Below are 17,320 nucleotides of genomic sequence, written 5' to 3'. Positions count from 1 at the left end.
TACGAAGAAACATAGATAGATAGATAGATAGATAGATAGAGAGAGAGTGTGTGTGTGTGGGTGTGGGTGGCTATGTGTGTGAGTCGCATACAAGCGCGCGCGCGCACACACACACACACACACACGAATAGACAACACGGGCAATCCCGTGGAAATGAATTGGGATTACTTTTACGGCGTGTTTCAAACTTCCTCGATGGAACGAACTGTGAGACGGAGACAGGGATATAGAAAGAGATAGATATATAGATAAAGAGAGGCAGAGAGAGAGAGAGAGAGAGAGAGAGAGAGATAGACAGATAAATGGATAGATAGAGATTGACGTGAAGTTTGGTGGAAAACGTAGGATTTTACTGTTAACTTTCGTTTGAGATTATTTTTATTTTTTCTTTTTTTTTCTTTTTTTTTTTTTTTTTTTTTTATTTGTTTGTTTGCTTTTTTTTTTATTCATCCCGAAAACAAACAAAATCGGCTTATAAAGTATTAACGAAGCTCGAAAAGATAATTAATAAAAACGCGCCAAATAGATAGATAGATAGATAGATAGATAGATAGATAGATAGATAGAGATAGACAGGATAGAAAAATATTTCCCTTTTAAAAGCGCCGAAAGAAATCAAGTAGAAAAAAAAAAAAGAGAAAAGAAAGAAAGTAACAGAGGAAATAACACAAATGTATCGTAATAGTAATTTATTTTCAATGATCTTTACGGTTTCTTTGAAAAGGGTGAACCGAAGAGAATGAGGGACTACCGGATGTGATAAAGAAAAAACAACAACAACAACAATAACAAAAATAAAGAAGTAAATGAAAGAACAGTGTATACACACACACACACACACACAGAGTTGTAACATCGAAGATAGTCTTCACCACGGAAGGAAAACAATGTCGTACTACTACTTTTCAAGTATCTTCATCTCTCTCTCTCTCTCTCTCTCTCTCTCTTCTGTTTCTTTCCTTTACCTTCGATTTTTCGAAGTAAATTGCATTTACGTTACCACTCGTATGTGAGTATTTCTTCTTCAAACACACTCGACATAAAATGTCGTGTATAGTAGTATTAGTAGTATTAGTAGTAAACCCGTAGTAGTAGTAGTAATAGTGATAGTAATAGTAGTAGTAGCTTAAAGTCGACAAAGTAAAATATAATATATCCTGTTGGTGGTAACGTTGAAGTTTCCTTTTCCTGTTCTTTTTTTTTCTTAAAAAGAACAAAACACAAAAAAGGAAAGAAAGAAAGAGAGAGGAGAGAGAGAGAGAGAGAGAGAGAGAAGAGGGAAAAAAATAGAAAAATTATTTTCGATTGATTGTACGAAAAAAAGAGAACAAAAAAAACAAAAAAAGTATGAAAATGAATTGATTGATCTCTCTCTCTCTCTCTCTCTCTCTCTCTCTCTCTCTCTCTTGTTCTCCTCATTCTTCTTGAAAAGAATGAAAGCAAAAAAAAGATAATAAAAAAGAAAAAAGAAGAAGAAAAAAAATATTCCGGATTGATCGTACGAAAGAAGAGAAAAAAAAGGAAGAAAAAAGAGAGAAAGAAAAAAAGGAAGGAAAAAGAGAGAGAGATAGAGAGAGAAAAATGTGGAGCGAGAAGGCGCAAATTTCAAATAAGAATTTATATATCGATGAAAATTCATTCCGAAGGAAGATGAGATTGGGTGTTACCCGGTTATAGGACGAACCAATTCGCGTCTCTTCGTTCCTTTTTTCTTTTCTTTTCCTTTTTCTTTTTTTTTTTTTTTTTGTCTTTTTTCTTTTTTACTCTTGTTTTTTTTTTTTTCTTCCTTTTTCTTTTTCTCTGTTTGCGGAAACGAGAGAGAAAAAGAGAGAGAGAGAAACTATGGCATGGATTCTTTTTCAGCAATTTTCTCTCTCTCTCTCTCTCTCTCTATCTGTCTTTTCTCTCTTGCTCCCTTGGAAGCAGTGATCCCAGAAAATTGATTCTACGATGAACGAGAAGCTTTTTTCCTTACTAAATCGGATTTACTCCGCTGCGAGAGATATCGTTTAAAGAGTGAAATTACAATCTGAAAGAGATAGAGATAGAAGGAAAAAAGATAAAAGTCAAAAATGAAACGTATCCCTTTAACTTTCATACGTGCCTACAATTGTGATTTCTCTCTATTCGCAATTTCGAACGACGATTATCATTCTTTTTTCTCTCTCTCTCTCTCTCTCTCTCTCTCTTGATCGATCTTCGATTTTTCTCTTTTATTAATTATTTTATTTTATTTATTTATTTTTTCTTTTTTAATTGATTCTCTCTCATTAATTTCTCGTTTGCCCTTTTTTTTCAATGTTGCAGCAAAGGAATTGAAAATATGCGGTGGTATAAGCAGCGGAGGGGAGGTTTGTTGTTCAGCCGACATGGAATTACGATTACAAGCAAGGGCACGAGACAAGCACGAGAAAGAAACCAAGGATACACTTCAGCGACTCCATCAGCTCTTGTCCACTCGTGGAAATAGATTTCATAGTGAGTATTTTATATTTATATCGCAGACAGATATTATCAATCGAAAATGTTTTGATAATGTTAGATTTTTAATTTTACAATGATATGATATTACGATTATTCGAACGTAAGAAGAATCTTGTTTTAAATAAATTAAAAATACGTCTAATTAAAAGGCCATTGACGTGTTCCTTTTGTTTAAGAATTATTAACTTCTTTTCGTTTTTTATTTTTATTTATTTATTTATTTTTTTTTTTTTTTTTTTTTTTTTTTTTTTTTTTCTATGAAATAACGACAGATAAATGCATCGTAGATTCGTCTGTATATTTTTGTATCTTTTTTATTATTTTTCTTCTAATCATTCATTTTATAATTTATGTAGGTATATATATATATAAAGAGAGGAATATATATATATATATATATATATATATATATATATATATATATATAGAGAGAGAGAGAGAGAGAGAGAGAGAGAGAGGGAGAGAAAGATTTATACGAGAAATTAATTAAACCGGTGATGAACAAATCCACGTCCCGCAGTAATTCGTTGCGATTCATTTGGCTAAAGTATTTAAAATTTTAAATTTAAAAAAGAAAAAAGTAAAAAAGAAATTTTAACAGGAAAAAAAAACGAAAGAGAAATTGTATTAAAGTCGCGATATTCATATTGAAAAGTATATTAAATAAAAATAGAGCTCGAGTTAATCCATATCAAAAGTAACGAAAGTAATCGTAAATTAAATCTTGTTAATTAAAATCTTTTTATTCTGACCTTTATGGTATAACATATGGATTTTTGGCATTTTGACATTTTGTAATTTTGAGATTTTGCTTCTTTGATCAATGGGGGATCACGAGGATCGTGTTAATTCGTTGTTAAATCGAAGGATTAATTTTATCATCAATTAATAAAACTTGATCGTAATAATGGTTAATAATCGCAAAGTTATCAATCGATCGATCAATCAATTCATATGACAATTATTGTTATTCAACGATGTCACAAATACGAAAAATTAATAAAAGAAAAAGGAAAAAAAAAGGAATACGATATGTCCTTGTAGAAATTTTTAGGAATTTTTTTTTTTTTTTTTTTTTTTTTTTTTTTTTTTTTTTTTTTTTTGATAATTAAAAAAAGTGTCCCGATTTTTTTCTTTTCTTCTTTCCTTTTTTTTTCTTCAAAATTTCAAATTCACCCTTCTGTTATCCCTCGAGCCTCGAGGATACAACAAGTGAGTGGATACTGACAACGAGCTGGCTCCTCAACCCCTTTTAGATAGGATCCTTCTTCAAGGTTGAGTGAGAACTCGTGAGACTTTTATTTTTTTTTTCCTTTTCTTTTCTTTTTTTAATTAAACCCAGGGAGAAAGGAAGGAAGAAGAAGAAGAAGCAGAGAGAAAGAGAGAGAGAGAGAGAGTTAGTGAAGGGGTTGGAGGGTGGGAGGTGGAAACGGTGGGTGGATTCTCGTACGCAGGTACTCAGCCGTCTCACTTGGAACTTTCCGCGACAATCCTCTCTCCCTCCCCCTTCCTTACCAGTTTTGTTATCCCTCTTCCGCCACCACCTTTATCCACCCCAACCCCTGGCATCCCGTCCTGGTCCCATCCTATCCAATCCTCCTCAAGCTTTTTCCCTATTGTATCCAACTAAACCACGAACACGGACGTCAAGAGAAGTAGATGGAAGGGGGTTGGTTGGTGAGATAGAGGGGGGATCCTTGCTTGGGCAGCAGGGGGTTGGTACGTTTGATAGGGGGATCCTTGCTTGGGCAGTAGGGGGTTACGAACGATTTTGACATTCCCGAGGGTTATTCTCCTCGAACAGACATACCAACCTTATAAACGGGATATCCTTTTTTCTATCTTTGGACCTACGAGAAGGGTTCGATCGACGTAAAACGATTTTATTGCGAATTCAGAAGAATTTCACTTTGTACGTGTATATATATATATATATATATATATATATATATATATATATATATATATATATATATATATATATATATATGAAGGAATTGTTCTACGAACAGTACTTGTGGGTATAGAGTGGGAGGTTGAGAAAGGACAGTAGGGAGGCGGAAAGAATGTCGGAGAAGAATCGTCGTGAGAAGAAAAAAAAAGAAAAGTTGTAAAGAAAAAAACTAAGATTATTATGAATTAAAACTACAAATTTTTAAAAACAATTTCTTTTCATTTTTTTTCCTTTTGTTTTTTTTTTTTTTAATTAATGAGATGGGAAAAAATGTAAAAATAATGAGAGAGAGAGAGAGAGAGAGAGAAAGAGAAATAATGATTAGAATAAAAATCTTTCATAAATTCGTCCGAACTTTTTTTTTTTTCTTTTTTTTTTTCTTTCTTTTTCTCCTCTTTCTCTCTTTTCTCATGATATTTCAAGAAGACTCGTTCGCGAAGAAGAAGCGTTAGAGAAGCTACCGGTACGATCCGGAACTCCTCTCGTGGAACGGCAATTTTGCTAATCTTTTAATCCTAACTCCCAGCGGTCCGAACCGACAAGCTCCCGTTTTCCCCAACGTGTAATCCCACCGCTTGATCTTCTCGAATCGACGCAGTTGCAAGGCGTGTAGGAAAGGTAGAGGTGCATAACTACAGAGATCTATAGAGCATCGTTTCCTATTATCATCTATCTCTCTATATCTATCTCTTTATCCCCTCTCTCTTTTTCTCTCTCGCTCTCCTTAATCTAAATCTAAATCCGAATGTTTCTCTACGTTATTTAATCTCGCAAATCTCTCGTTTTGATAATATTCCGTAAATATCTGTTTGCTTTTATCATATGCATATGTACCACATATGTATGATGGGTAGCTTACGTAGAATTATCCTTTTTCTTTTCGTATCTTTTCTTTTTCTTTTTTTTTTTTTTTTTTTTTTTTTGTAAATAACACGACAAACAAACGAAACTATCTCTTCCGTGTAAGAACTACATATGCATGGGATAATATCATTCACGATGAATACAATAATATTTTCGTATTAATCGTTGTCTGAGTTAATCAAAAAAAAAAAAAAAAAAAAAAAGAAAAAAGAAAAAAAAACAGTATTCGATCCAATAGAAACGAATCTCTGGTATAAATTAAAATATAATTGTAGTAATAAACAAATTTCTTGTCTCGTTTATTCGATGGACAATGACAACGATAATGATGACGATGATGATGATTCACAAGCAGATGATGCCTTTGATCGTACGGATATTCGCGTTATTAATTCCATCATCGTCTCTCTCTCTCTCTCTCTCTCTCCCCCCTCTCTCTCTCTCTCTCTCGCACAAACACGTACACAAACACGTACACATAGAAATACATAGATCCACGTACAAGTTCCTCTCTGTTCCCAACAAACAGTCTCGTTTGTGGTTTCCCTGCCGTCGGTGAATATTCAATGGAAAAGGGGTTAGATAGATAGAGATGAAGAGAGAGAGAGAAAGAGTGAACATGAGGGTGACGACGTTCGCGTGTCAGATAGGATGCTCATTCTACCTATGTCTATGAAATTTGACAGGTAATACTAACAATCGGTTCTCATCCTATCTTTCGGATGTCTCTCGGACAACGTAATTGCGTGCCGAACCCTTTTCGAAACTCCTTCACGTTTTCCTCAACCCTTTCGAATCCAACCAACTAGATAGCCAGTTCAACCATCCAGCCAGTAGTTCAACCATCCAGCCAGTTCAACCAACCAGCCAACCAGTTCAACCAACCAACCAGCCAACCAGTCAGTCAGTCAGCCAACCAGACTGCAAGCATCAGTCCTGACTCTACTGGGTGAACCTGCTTGCTCTTTGAGTTTCCTTTACTTTAACTAGATTCCCTTTGTGATCCGTGATCAAAATATAACTCGTTCGTTTAAATGCGTTTAAGATCTAATTTATATCTCGTTTAATCGACGAAAGTAAGCTTCGTTATGTTTCTGTTAAAAGGAATTCGTGGTTTTTTTTTTTTTCAGAAATAACAAAAGAGATTTTTTTGAATTATTCGGATAATAATTAGAAATTATTAGAAGATATTTAATTGCTTATCAACTTATTTACTTACGTGTCTCGTTTTATTTCATTTGTTATAGAATCAATTAATCGAAAAAAATTATATATATATATATAGAGAGAGAGAGAAAGAGAGAGAGAGAGAGGGAGTAACTCAACGTAACATAACTGAGCATTAAATTTATTATCTCTTAGGTACGCGGACAGACATCAAACTGGGCAAATTTTCGTTCTCTCCTTATGATGGTATTAATTAAATAAGAGACAATTTTAGAGTAATAGATAGAGAGGCCAAAGTGTACCATAGTGAACCAGAAAGAGATAGATAGATAGATAGATAGATAGATAGATAGATAGAGAAAGAGAGAGAGAGAGAGAGAGAGAGAGAGAGAGAGAGAGACAAGAAGAGAGAAGGAGAGAGAACTCGTAACAGGGCAAAATCAAGGCGGTCGAGACACATTCGCGACACCCTGTATAAGCGCGGAAGAGAACCCTTCTCGTATTCGAGTCTAGAAGGCTCTCTGTGAACTCCTATCATGCAGAGTGCTAAGTAAAGTGGATACGTAGCTAGGTAGAGCTAGGTACCGCCTCAAAGGAACTTCGCATACGGGGATGGTGTTGAAGGAAAGAGTATATATCTATGTATATATATATATATATATGTGTGACAGAGAAAGAGAGAGAGAGAGAGAAGGGTTGCACGTTGACTGTACGATAGTAGACTATGGAAAAGATTGAAGACCTCAAATACGGACCGTTAGAAGCGTCGCACCGCACAGAGTAATTTCGTTAATTAGGATCGTTAGATCTCACGTAGCTTTTTATCTTGACGGCGCGTCACGTCACTGATTTTTACTCGGGACATCAATGGTAGGAGAGAAAGAGATGGAGATCATCAAAAAAAAAAAAAAAAAAAAAAAAAAAAAAAAAAAAAAAAAAGAAAGAAAAAAATGATGGAGATATCAAAGAAAAAGAAAAAAGTATGCGAGACACGCCGAGACGCATTCTAATGTGTTATGTTCCATGTTAATACATTAAAGGAATCATTGTCAACGATGATACAAGATATTTTTTTCTTTCTTCTTCTTTTTTTGTTATTATTATTATTATTATTATTATTATTATTATTGTTATTTAAAAGAACGACAAACGTTGAAAAATTTGTATATCATATTCGTATTAATGATCATTCGTAAATTCATTTCATTTCTATTGCGATAAGTAGTGAAATAAACGATTTCAAATCTCTTTTACTCTCTCTCTCTCTCTCTTTCTCTCTCTTCTCTTTTTCTCTGATATACGTATACACATACGCGTGCAACACGCAGATGCACACATAGGCAAGAACGCACGCAAGAACGCACGCAAGGCACACACGCACGAACCCATGACGTTCACAAGCTCTGGCAAGAGAAAAAAAAAAGAGAAAAAAAAAAGAGAAAAAAAAATAAAAAAGATAAAAAAGAAAACGAGAGAGAGAGAGAGAGAGAGAGAGAGGGGGGTAGCGACGTTAAAACGGCGGACTTAGCAACGGCGCCGACGTTGGAATGAAAATTAGTCGATATTTCAAAGCAGGGGAAAGGATAGCAGGGGTGGTAAAAGGGAACAACAAGAAAAAAAAAAGAAAAAAAAGCTATAATGTCAAAAACAGAGAGAGAAAGAGAGAGAGAGAGAAAGAGAGAGAGAGAGAGAGAGAGAGGGAGAGCGGAGGGAGAGAGGGAGAGTGTAGCGAGGCGAAATATCGCGAATTAATAGCCGAGACGAACTTACACCGTCGGTGTTAAGTGCTTCCTCTTTCTCTCTCTCTCTCTCTCTCTCTCTTTTTCTCTCTCACTCATTCTTTCTCTCTTTTCTTTTTTTCTCTCTTTTTTCGCGCGCTCTCGCTTTGCCCTTTGTACGTCGACGAGATGATGGTAGGTAGACGTAGAAGAAGAGAACGCGACGTAGATGTCGACTAAGACGATGAAGGAGGGGTAGTATCAGTGGCAGTAGCAATGGCGATGGTAGTGAAGGTGGCAATGATGATGGTGGTAGTAGTGAAGGCAAGTGGAAGCAGTGACGGCAGTGGCAGTGGCGACTGGTGGCGGCTATTCGTTACACCAGGAACGTCTACTCGTCGTTAAAAGGAATTTTAATCACATTCTTCGCGGCTGAAGTGACGATAAGGAGGTTCCTGGAAGGGTGGTGTACACTATGCTCCTATCTCTGTCTCTCTCTCTGTCTCTGTCTTTGTCTCTGTCTCTGTCTCTGTCTCTTTTTAACTCACTTTCACACTTACAGGCACTCATATTCTATCTCAGTCTTTTCCCTGAGGACTGTTGGTGACCGTGAGGGTGATTTGGCCTGAGAAGCGTGACGAAAACTCTGGAGAGCGAGAAGGATAGAGATAAAGAGAGGGAGGGGGTTAGAGGGGGCAAGAATAGGTAGTAGTGGTGGTGGTAGAGAAAAGGGGGTGGAGGAAAGCTACCGCCATTGTTACCGGCGTGCCTCGAGTACCCCCTAGACGTTTTACTTTTTAGACCCTATCTCTCTCTCTCTCTCTCTCTCTCTTTCTCTCTCTTTCTCTCGCGCGCGCATCTCTCCAACCTCCCTTCGAAACTTTTCCCTCTTTCCCTTTTCATCCCTCTATTTCATCAACCATCGATCCCATACCTATCGCGTCGATCGTGCCATTTTTACGAGCTCGTCCTAGAAGGAGTAAGAAAAAATCCCGCAGACGAACGATTTCCTCGCGTTAATTGCTCCCTTTTCAAGGGTTTCGGAGAGGGTAGGGGTGCAGAAAGACTGGACGGGACGGGACGATTGGTTGGAGGAAGAAAAGAGGAGCTGGTAAAAGACGATGATAAAAAAAAAAGAGAGAGAGAGAGAGAAAGAGAGAGAGAGAGATGAAAAAAAAGAAAGAAAAAAGAGGAAAAGAAAAGAAGGACCGATAAAATTGGACATGGGGAGAAACGAATAAGTTTAATTCTGGAATAATTTTTTCTCTCTCTCTCTTTCTCTTTTCTTTTGTTTTTTCTTCCTTTTTTTTTTTTTTTTACTGTAACTAACCCTTCAACAACGAATTGCTAAGGGTGGATCTTATTAATGATTTTGTCGGTGCATTTCTTTTTTTTTTTGTTTTTCATTTTTCTTTCTTGTTCGATCTGTTTTTTTTTTTTCTTGATTCTGTTTTATTTATTTGTTTGTTCGTTTATTTAACTGTTTATTTATACATCTTTTTGTTTATTATCTTATTCATTGCTCGCAGGTTTCTTCAAGGAACTCTTGGCGACCAGCAAGAGAGGCTTCCACGAGATGTTTAAGAAAACTTATGGGATTTTGTATGAACAAAATGCTTACGTCTTCACGGATCTATTCAAAGAACTTGAGAATTATTATGCTAAGGGAACGGTGAGTTTATAACATAATTAATATATAACAATATATGACATAATAATCGAATCGTTTAATCAATTGAATCGTTTTTTCCCTTTTTTTATTTTATTTATTTATTTATTTATGATCTTTCGCAGGTCAATCTGGATGACACGATGGACAATTTCTTCAATACGCTTTATCAAAAGATGTTCACCGTGTTGAACAGTCAATATAAGTTTGACGATAAGTATTTGGAATGCGTGGGCGATCACATGAAGGAAATGAGACCGTTCGGGGATGTACCACAAAAACTCAGCGTTCAAATAAAAAGATCTTTCGTTTCTACTAGAGCCTTCAGTCAAGCATTAACAGTAGCTGCTGACGTTTTGAAGAACATGCAAACGGTAATAATGAAGTTACCTTATTATCTGGATCTTTAAAAGATGATTATGAAAACAAATAAAAACGATAATAATAATAATAATAATAATAATAATAAGAAAAAGAAAAAACAGGACCGATTATCATCAATTCATCGATTATTCCTAATTATTATTCTCATGATAATTATGTGTGTGTATGTGTGTGTGTGTATCTGTATATATATAATATATATATATATATATTATATATATATATGTATATATATATATACATTCGTAGTTGAAATCATCACCAGAATGTGCTGCGGCGTTGACAAGAATGACGGCCTGTCTCTCATGCAGCGGTATAACAGGGAAGGTGTTGGCTTGCGACGACATGTGTACTAACGTAATGAAGGGGTGTTTAGCACAGCACGTGGCGCTTGACGGCGAATGGAATCAATTTGTCGGTCAGTAAAACGATCCCCCACCTATATATATATATATATATATATATATATATATATATATCCTACCATTTATATATTTTCTCTCTCCTTTCGATTATTTCGATAATCATTTTAATTGAGGGTTTCTTCTTTTTTTTTTAAATTCACCTCTTCTTTTTTATATTTATTTATTTATTTATTTATTTATTTATTTATTTATTTATTTATTTATTTAATTTATATCATCAAAATAGAGGCCTTCGATAAAGTAGCCGATCGTTTGCTCGGCCCGTTCAACATAGAGATGTTGATGAAACCAATAAACTTGAAGATATCGGAAGCGATAATGAACTTCCAAGAGAGCAGTAGCGACGTCTCGCAAAGGATATTTACCGGTTGCGGACGTCCTGTCTTGGGTAGACGAAGACGAAGAGATAACAGAGAGTTGGAACTAGAATCTTTGAACTTCGATCAGGAAACGTCGGCCGAGGATCGTTCCTCGACCGCCGCGATACTGGACAAGCTCGTCAAGGAGATAAGACAGAGGGTGAGAGATTCTCGACAGTTCTGGGTCTATCTACCTTATCAGTTATGCAATGACGGTTTAGTACAACCACCTAGCAATACAAAGGAATGTTGGAACGGCACGCATGTCGATAAGTAAGTATATATATATATATATATATATTCTTTTCTTCTTTTTTCTTTTTTCACTGCAAATGAATTCAACTTTTTTGCAAATGAAAATTTATACAGGTATATAGGAAAGTGATGGCACATTATTCATTTATTTATTTATTTTTTATCTTTGGAAGCTTTAATACATTGCCAAGTTAATTGATATCCATGTATATATATATATATATATTTTTTTTTTCATTGCAAATAAATTCAACATTTTTGCAAATGAAAGTTTATATAGATATATAGGAAAGTGATGGCACATTATTTTATTTATTTGTTTTTTAAAGCTTCAGTACATTGATATAAAACAAAAAAAAAAAAATATATATATATATATATATGAGCCGCTAACGTTTACCAAATTGATTAAAACTCCATAAAACCCAAAAGTGGAGAAATTTGAATAAATAATATAAATTGCTTTTTAAAATTCCCTTTAAAATATAAATTCAAATAGACATTGTAAATGCAGACGTAGCTGACGATCATCTAATGACATATAAATTGAATAAGATAAAATGATCTCAGAAATAATTCGTTATTACTGAAATAAATTATTTTTTTACTCGATGGCTCAAAAAGAATTTTATCATTTAATGGTATTATATATATATATAAATATTTGTAAAAGTAGATAGATGAAAAAATGTAATAAAAAAAGAAACGAAAAGAAGGCAAAAGCTATTCTATCTTCATTTTAAATAATAACTATACTAATTAATAACAACTAGGATGATATCAATATTCATTATTAATATTCGTAGATATATATATCCCGTATCATCGGACGGTGAGACGCAACCATTAAATCCGGAAGTACGAAGTAGCGGACCAAGGCCTACGATCGTTAGAGATCAAATATTTGCATTAACAACGATAACGAACAGGCTTAGATCTGCATTCAATGGTCAAGATGTTGATTGGATAGATACAGGTAATTAATTAATTAATTAATTAATTAATTACCAGCCGGAACCAACTAACCAACAACGAATAATATACAACATAAAGAGATGTTAATTTCCACTCCTCTTTCCATTCGATATATAAATCACAATTTTAAATCGTGAGATCGCGTTGTTAAATCACCCCTCAAAATTTCGATATAATTAAATATCGATATAATAATTAAATTGATATAATTAAAGGTCCATCCTGAATCGGGTATGACTTTATCTCGCTATATACCTATTAGTATTATTATTATTATTATTATTATTATTATTATTGCTATAATTATTATTACTTTTCAGAGGAAACGTGGTACGGATCGGGAAGTGGATCCGGTGACGGTTCGGGTGGTATAGACAACGAGAATCATTTCGAGGAAGGATCAGGTTACGGTGGTGATCATTCATCCCCGGAACAACCAACGAAACAGGCAACACCTAATAAAGGTCCAGAAGAGGTACCAACAGGCGGGAAGACGGACACGGAGACCAAGCCAAATATCAATGACAACGTTAAGAAACACGGTGGCAATAATGCAACGTCTACGGTAGACGTTAGTGGAGCTAGCAGACAAAAAATATCATTGTCGCGTGCACTAACAACGTATTTGGTGCCGATTGTCGTTATGTGGTTTGGTGGATGTCTAACCGAGTGGCTGTGATCATCATATTCGGCATTATTATTATTATTATCATCATCGATTCGGTAGATTGTGTACTACAAGTGTAAATAATCTTCTCTCCTCTCATGTATGTGTTCGTGGGAGAACGGTAAAAACTCTTTTTCATTCGATGAACGACGATATTACTCCCTGTCCACTCCTGCCCCCCCCCCCTCCTCCCCCCCCCTCCCGCCTATCCCCATTGATCAACAATAACAACAATAACAACAACCAGCAGAAGAACAATCCTGTCACCTGTCTGATCGATCTTTCTATATCCCTTTAACCAACAACCAAGCTGCCTACGTGAAACTGATGATACTCCTTGAGTGACGAAAAAATTTCGTGAATATTCGTTGATAATTCGACGATGATGAAACGAGTGAAGTGTGAGTTTTTCTTTCTCTCGTTTCTTTTCTTTTCTTTCTTTTTTTTTTTTCTTCCCCTTTTTTTCTGGACTACGATCCTAGGAGACACTCGTGAAACGATAGTCTCTCTATGTATATTTATATATATATATATATGCATATTCTGTATATGTATATATATATACAGACATTCACATTCATGATCGATCGATCGATCGATCTATATCTCTTTTGAGAGTCTCTTACTTTATGTTACAAGAGTGTACTTCGATCAAATGTACTATTCATACATATACCACTTTGTATTGTAAATCGTGTAAAGCAGCCTCTGATCGAACCCGAATGAATATGTATGTATACGAATTTAATGTCTCGCGATGGCATTGAACTCTCCAAAACGCGAGTCTATTATTATTACTACTACTATTACTACTACTATTACTATTACTATTATTACTGGCTATTACAACTGCTATTACTACTACTACTACTACTACTACCTACTACTTGACAGATCTGAAGTGTTTTTTTTTCTTTTCTTTTTTCTCAGGGGAGGTTTTTTCTTTTTTTTCTTTTTTTTTTTCCTTTTTTTTTTTAGAGATTTTATCTCCCTCGCTGCTTCCTCCATCCATCCTCCCCCCATCCCTACCCCAACTCCCTTTCCTCCCCACGTCGAGCTTTGTTAACTAATACCACGGGATTGACCGAATATAATTTCATCGAGTTAGAAATTCGAAAGAGAATGTGTTACAAGAGGAAATAAAGGAGAAACTTTTTCATACTTACATATATTACATATTATTATTATTATTATTATTATTATTATTATTATTATTATTATTTTTCTTTTTTCTTTTTATTTTTATTCACTTTCTTTCTCTTTCCTTTTTTCTATCTCCTACTCACTCTTCTTCTTCTTTTATTTTCTTTTTGTTTCTCTCTTTTTTTTTCTTTTTTTCTTTTTTTTTTTTTAACAAAAGTCCGCTAATTATGCTTATAACTAGCGTGTGTGTTTTCTCTCTTCTTTTTTTGTTTGGTTTTTTTCTTTCACTCTCTCTCTCTCTCTCTCTCTCTCTCTCTCTCTCTCTCTCTCTCTCTCTCTCTCTCTCTCTCTCTCTCTCTCCTTGTGTCGCTGACGTAAAAAAAAAACGCGTCGCATCGAATTATTAATGAAAACAAAAGTGTCTAAAAGAGAGAGAGAAAGAGAGAGAGAGAGAGAGAGAGAAAGAGAGAAAATAAAAATGATAAAGAAAGAAAGAAATAGAAGGAAAAAGAAAAAGAAGAAGAAACAGTAAAAGTTAAAAAAAAGAAAAAGTAAGGACGGCGCAAAGTCGACGTGCTGAAAAAGCTGAAAAGTTAGCTCCTGTGATAAAAATCAAAATAAATCGAGCTCAATCATCTCGGCCAATTCTCCACGTCTCGTACTTTGACGCATTTAAAATTTCCTTCTTTGCTTTTAACGCGAATCGATAATAAAATAAAATAAAGTAAAGTGAAATAAAATGAAAAAGAAAAAATTAAAAAAGAGGAGAGAAAAGAAAGAGTAGTAGAAAAAGAAGAAGAAGAAGAAGAAGAAGAAGAAGGAGAAGAAAGAAAGGGACATTTTACAAATCTAGTGAAAATATTATAGAACTAATAACGCTAACGAACTAAATAATTATTTGTAATTATAATATATTATTATATTATATATATTATATTATATATTATATATATATATATGTAATTAAATTAATATAAAGTTATATATTACGTTCGAAATATTTTATTGAACGGAAATAACGCGTGCGTAAATAGGTTCGTACCTACACGTACATATATATATATATATATACATACATATATATATATATATGTATATTTGTATATATATATATATATGTGTGTGTGTGTGTATGTGTGTGTGTATGTACGTGTATATGTATATGTATGTAAGTATAATATACTTCGTTTTGCGAATTTTAATTGATCAATACGACTTTTTGTTAATTTTAACGAAACATATCTAAATGGATAAGTAAAGGAATATTACAGGTACGCGCGATGTATTTCTTTTTTTCTTATTTCTTTGCGAGAACAATTAATGTGAAAGATTATTAAAATAAAAAAGAGAAAAAAAAAAGAAAGAAAGAAAGAAAGAAAGAAAATATTGTGCATTAATGCACTAAATAGGAACAGGGTTGTCGTAGGAAGATCTTTTATATAACGATCATATAATTATACAATTTTTGATAAAATTATCCCTATAATTGGGGTATATATATATATATATTCGTTGGCGGCTGCACATTATATGGCATACCAATTTAATTAATTGTATTTAATGTAAAAACGACGTTCCTAATTTTTTTTCTCTTTTTTTTTTTTTTCTCTTTAATTTCTCTAGGAAAATTACTAATGTCCATGACGTTGAAAAGAAATTCAAGTCTCTTTTAAAACTAATGAATTTTATTATTTCTTTTCTCTTTTTCTTTTTATTTTTTTTTTTTTTTTTTTTTTTTTTTTTTTTTTTTTTTTTTTTTCGACGCACATTTGATGATTCTAATGTGAAGGTAAACGAAGAAAAGAAAAAAAGGAACTTTTGACAAAAATTGTTAAGCCTTGAGAAAAGAAATTTGTTCTCCATAATAATAATAATAATCCACAAGTTACGTAAATACGTGAATGTAATTAATGTGTGTGTTATCACGTTTAAACGAAAAAAAAAATAAAAATGCGTGCGAGAATATATATGAGAGATTGTGTGTAAGGTTTTTAGAGAGAGAGAGAGAGAGAGAGAGAGAGAGAGAGAGAAAGATTAAAAGAAACTAAGAAAGAAGAAAGAAGGATTTCTCGAAGTGCCCCCCTTAAGTACCAACTGTTAGGCAATATTTAATTCAATTAATAATAACAATTAATAACGATATCCAATTATAATGATTCAATGATGCTAACGAAAGTGATGTTAATGAAATATTTCAAATGATAATCGTTAATCATTGATTGAATTAAATATTCGCCAAACAATGCTCAGTGCGTTATAAGAAAAATATATATATATATATATAGTAGTTATAATAATAATAATATTAATAATAATAATAATAAGTATAATAATAATAATAATAATAAGTATAATAATAATATAAAAGTAAACAAATAAAAAATAATAATAAAGTAGATTTATATACGAGATATATAATTATTAAAAAAGAATTGAATTATAGAGATTGAGAGAGAGAGAGAAAGAAAGAAAGAATGAATGTTTCGCGTGCAATTACCGATTTGTCAAACTTGTTTTTTTCCAGAACTTGGCAACAGAATACAATTTGTACGTAATATGGTCGAACTTATGCGTGTAAAGAAAAATAAAAGAAAAAATAATACATAATAAAAGAAAGAGCGCATGTATTTAAACATACAATATGATTGAAAGGTCCAAACAAATCTCAAGTGACAATGCTTTTAAGCACGCGTTTTAATGAGTGTAACAGCAACAACAACAACAACAACAACACAACTACTATTACTACTACTATTACTACTACTATTACTACTACTACTACTACTACAAGAACAACAATAATAACAACAGCAAGAACATAGGTAGAACCACGTGTGAGAAAAATATGAAAACGGAGAGAAGAGAAGGAAAATAGAAAAATAAAATAATGAAGAATGATAACTTCTAATCTCTATCGCGAATAAAATAGATTAACAACGCGCTTAGGATATTATATACGTTTTTATGTATACAGTACTTATTATATAGAATTTTTACGTTTACAGACACAGTTAAACATTACAGATACGATAGGTTTATCAACCATTGATGTCCGTTCGATATGAATCATTACGAGAGCGAGTGAGAGAGAAAAAGAGAATTAAAGAGAGAAAGAGACAGAGAGAGAGAGAGAGAGAGAGAGAGAGTGAGAGAGAGGTTCGAATGATCTAATGTTGGAAATTGTAAGTAGTGAAAGTAAACAAAAGAAAAAAAAACGGGGTAAAAAAGAAGGATAAATAAAATACAATAAAAAAG

The 17,320-nt window shown here is 33.4% G+C and overlaps 1 protein-coding gene across 4 annotated transcripts in view; it reads left to right on the top strand.

Annotated features, from left to right (window-relative positions):
• LOC124955868 (glypican-6) overlaps positions 1-14,465 on the top strand; it is a 118,653-nt gene extending 104,188 nt beyond the window's left edge. For all 4 annotated transcript variants that reach the window (XM_047510911.1, XM_047510910.1, XM_047510914.1 and 1 more), the window contains 7 exons: positions 2,309-2,479; positions 9,718-9,860; positions 9,983-10,231; positions 10,491-10,659; positions 10,893-11,298; positions 12,087-12,256; positions 12,576-14,465. In XM_047510911.1, the coding sequence (XP_047366867.1) occupies positions 2,309-2,479; positions 9,718-9,860; positions 9,983-10,231; positions 10,491-10,659; positions 10,893-11,298; positions 12,087-12,256; positions 12,576-12,934 (1,667 nt within the window). In that variant the 3' untranslated portion in view covers positions 12,935-14,465. The remainder of the gene's footprint in view (positions 1-2,308; positions 2,480-9,717; positions 9,861-9,982; positions 10,232-10,490; positions 10,660-10,892; positions 11,299-12,086; positions 12,257-12,575) is intronic.
• Positions 14,466-17,320: the final 2,855 nt, after the last annotated feature.

Source organism: Vespa velutina, chromosome 19 (assembly GCF_912470025.1).
Source record: "Vespa velutina chromosome 19, iVesVel2.1, whole genome shotgun sequence".
Classification (NCBI taxonomy): domain Eukaryota; kingdom Metazoa; phylum Arthropoda; class Insecta; order Hymenoptera; family Vespidae; genus Vespa; species Vespa velutina.
The sequence above is the reverse complement of the archived record's forward strand: the minus strand, read 5'-3'. Positions and strand labels throughout refer to the sequence as shown.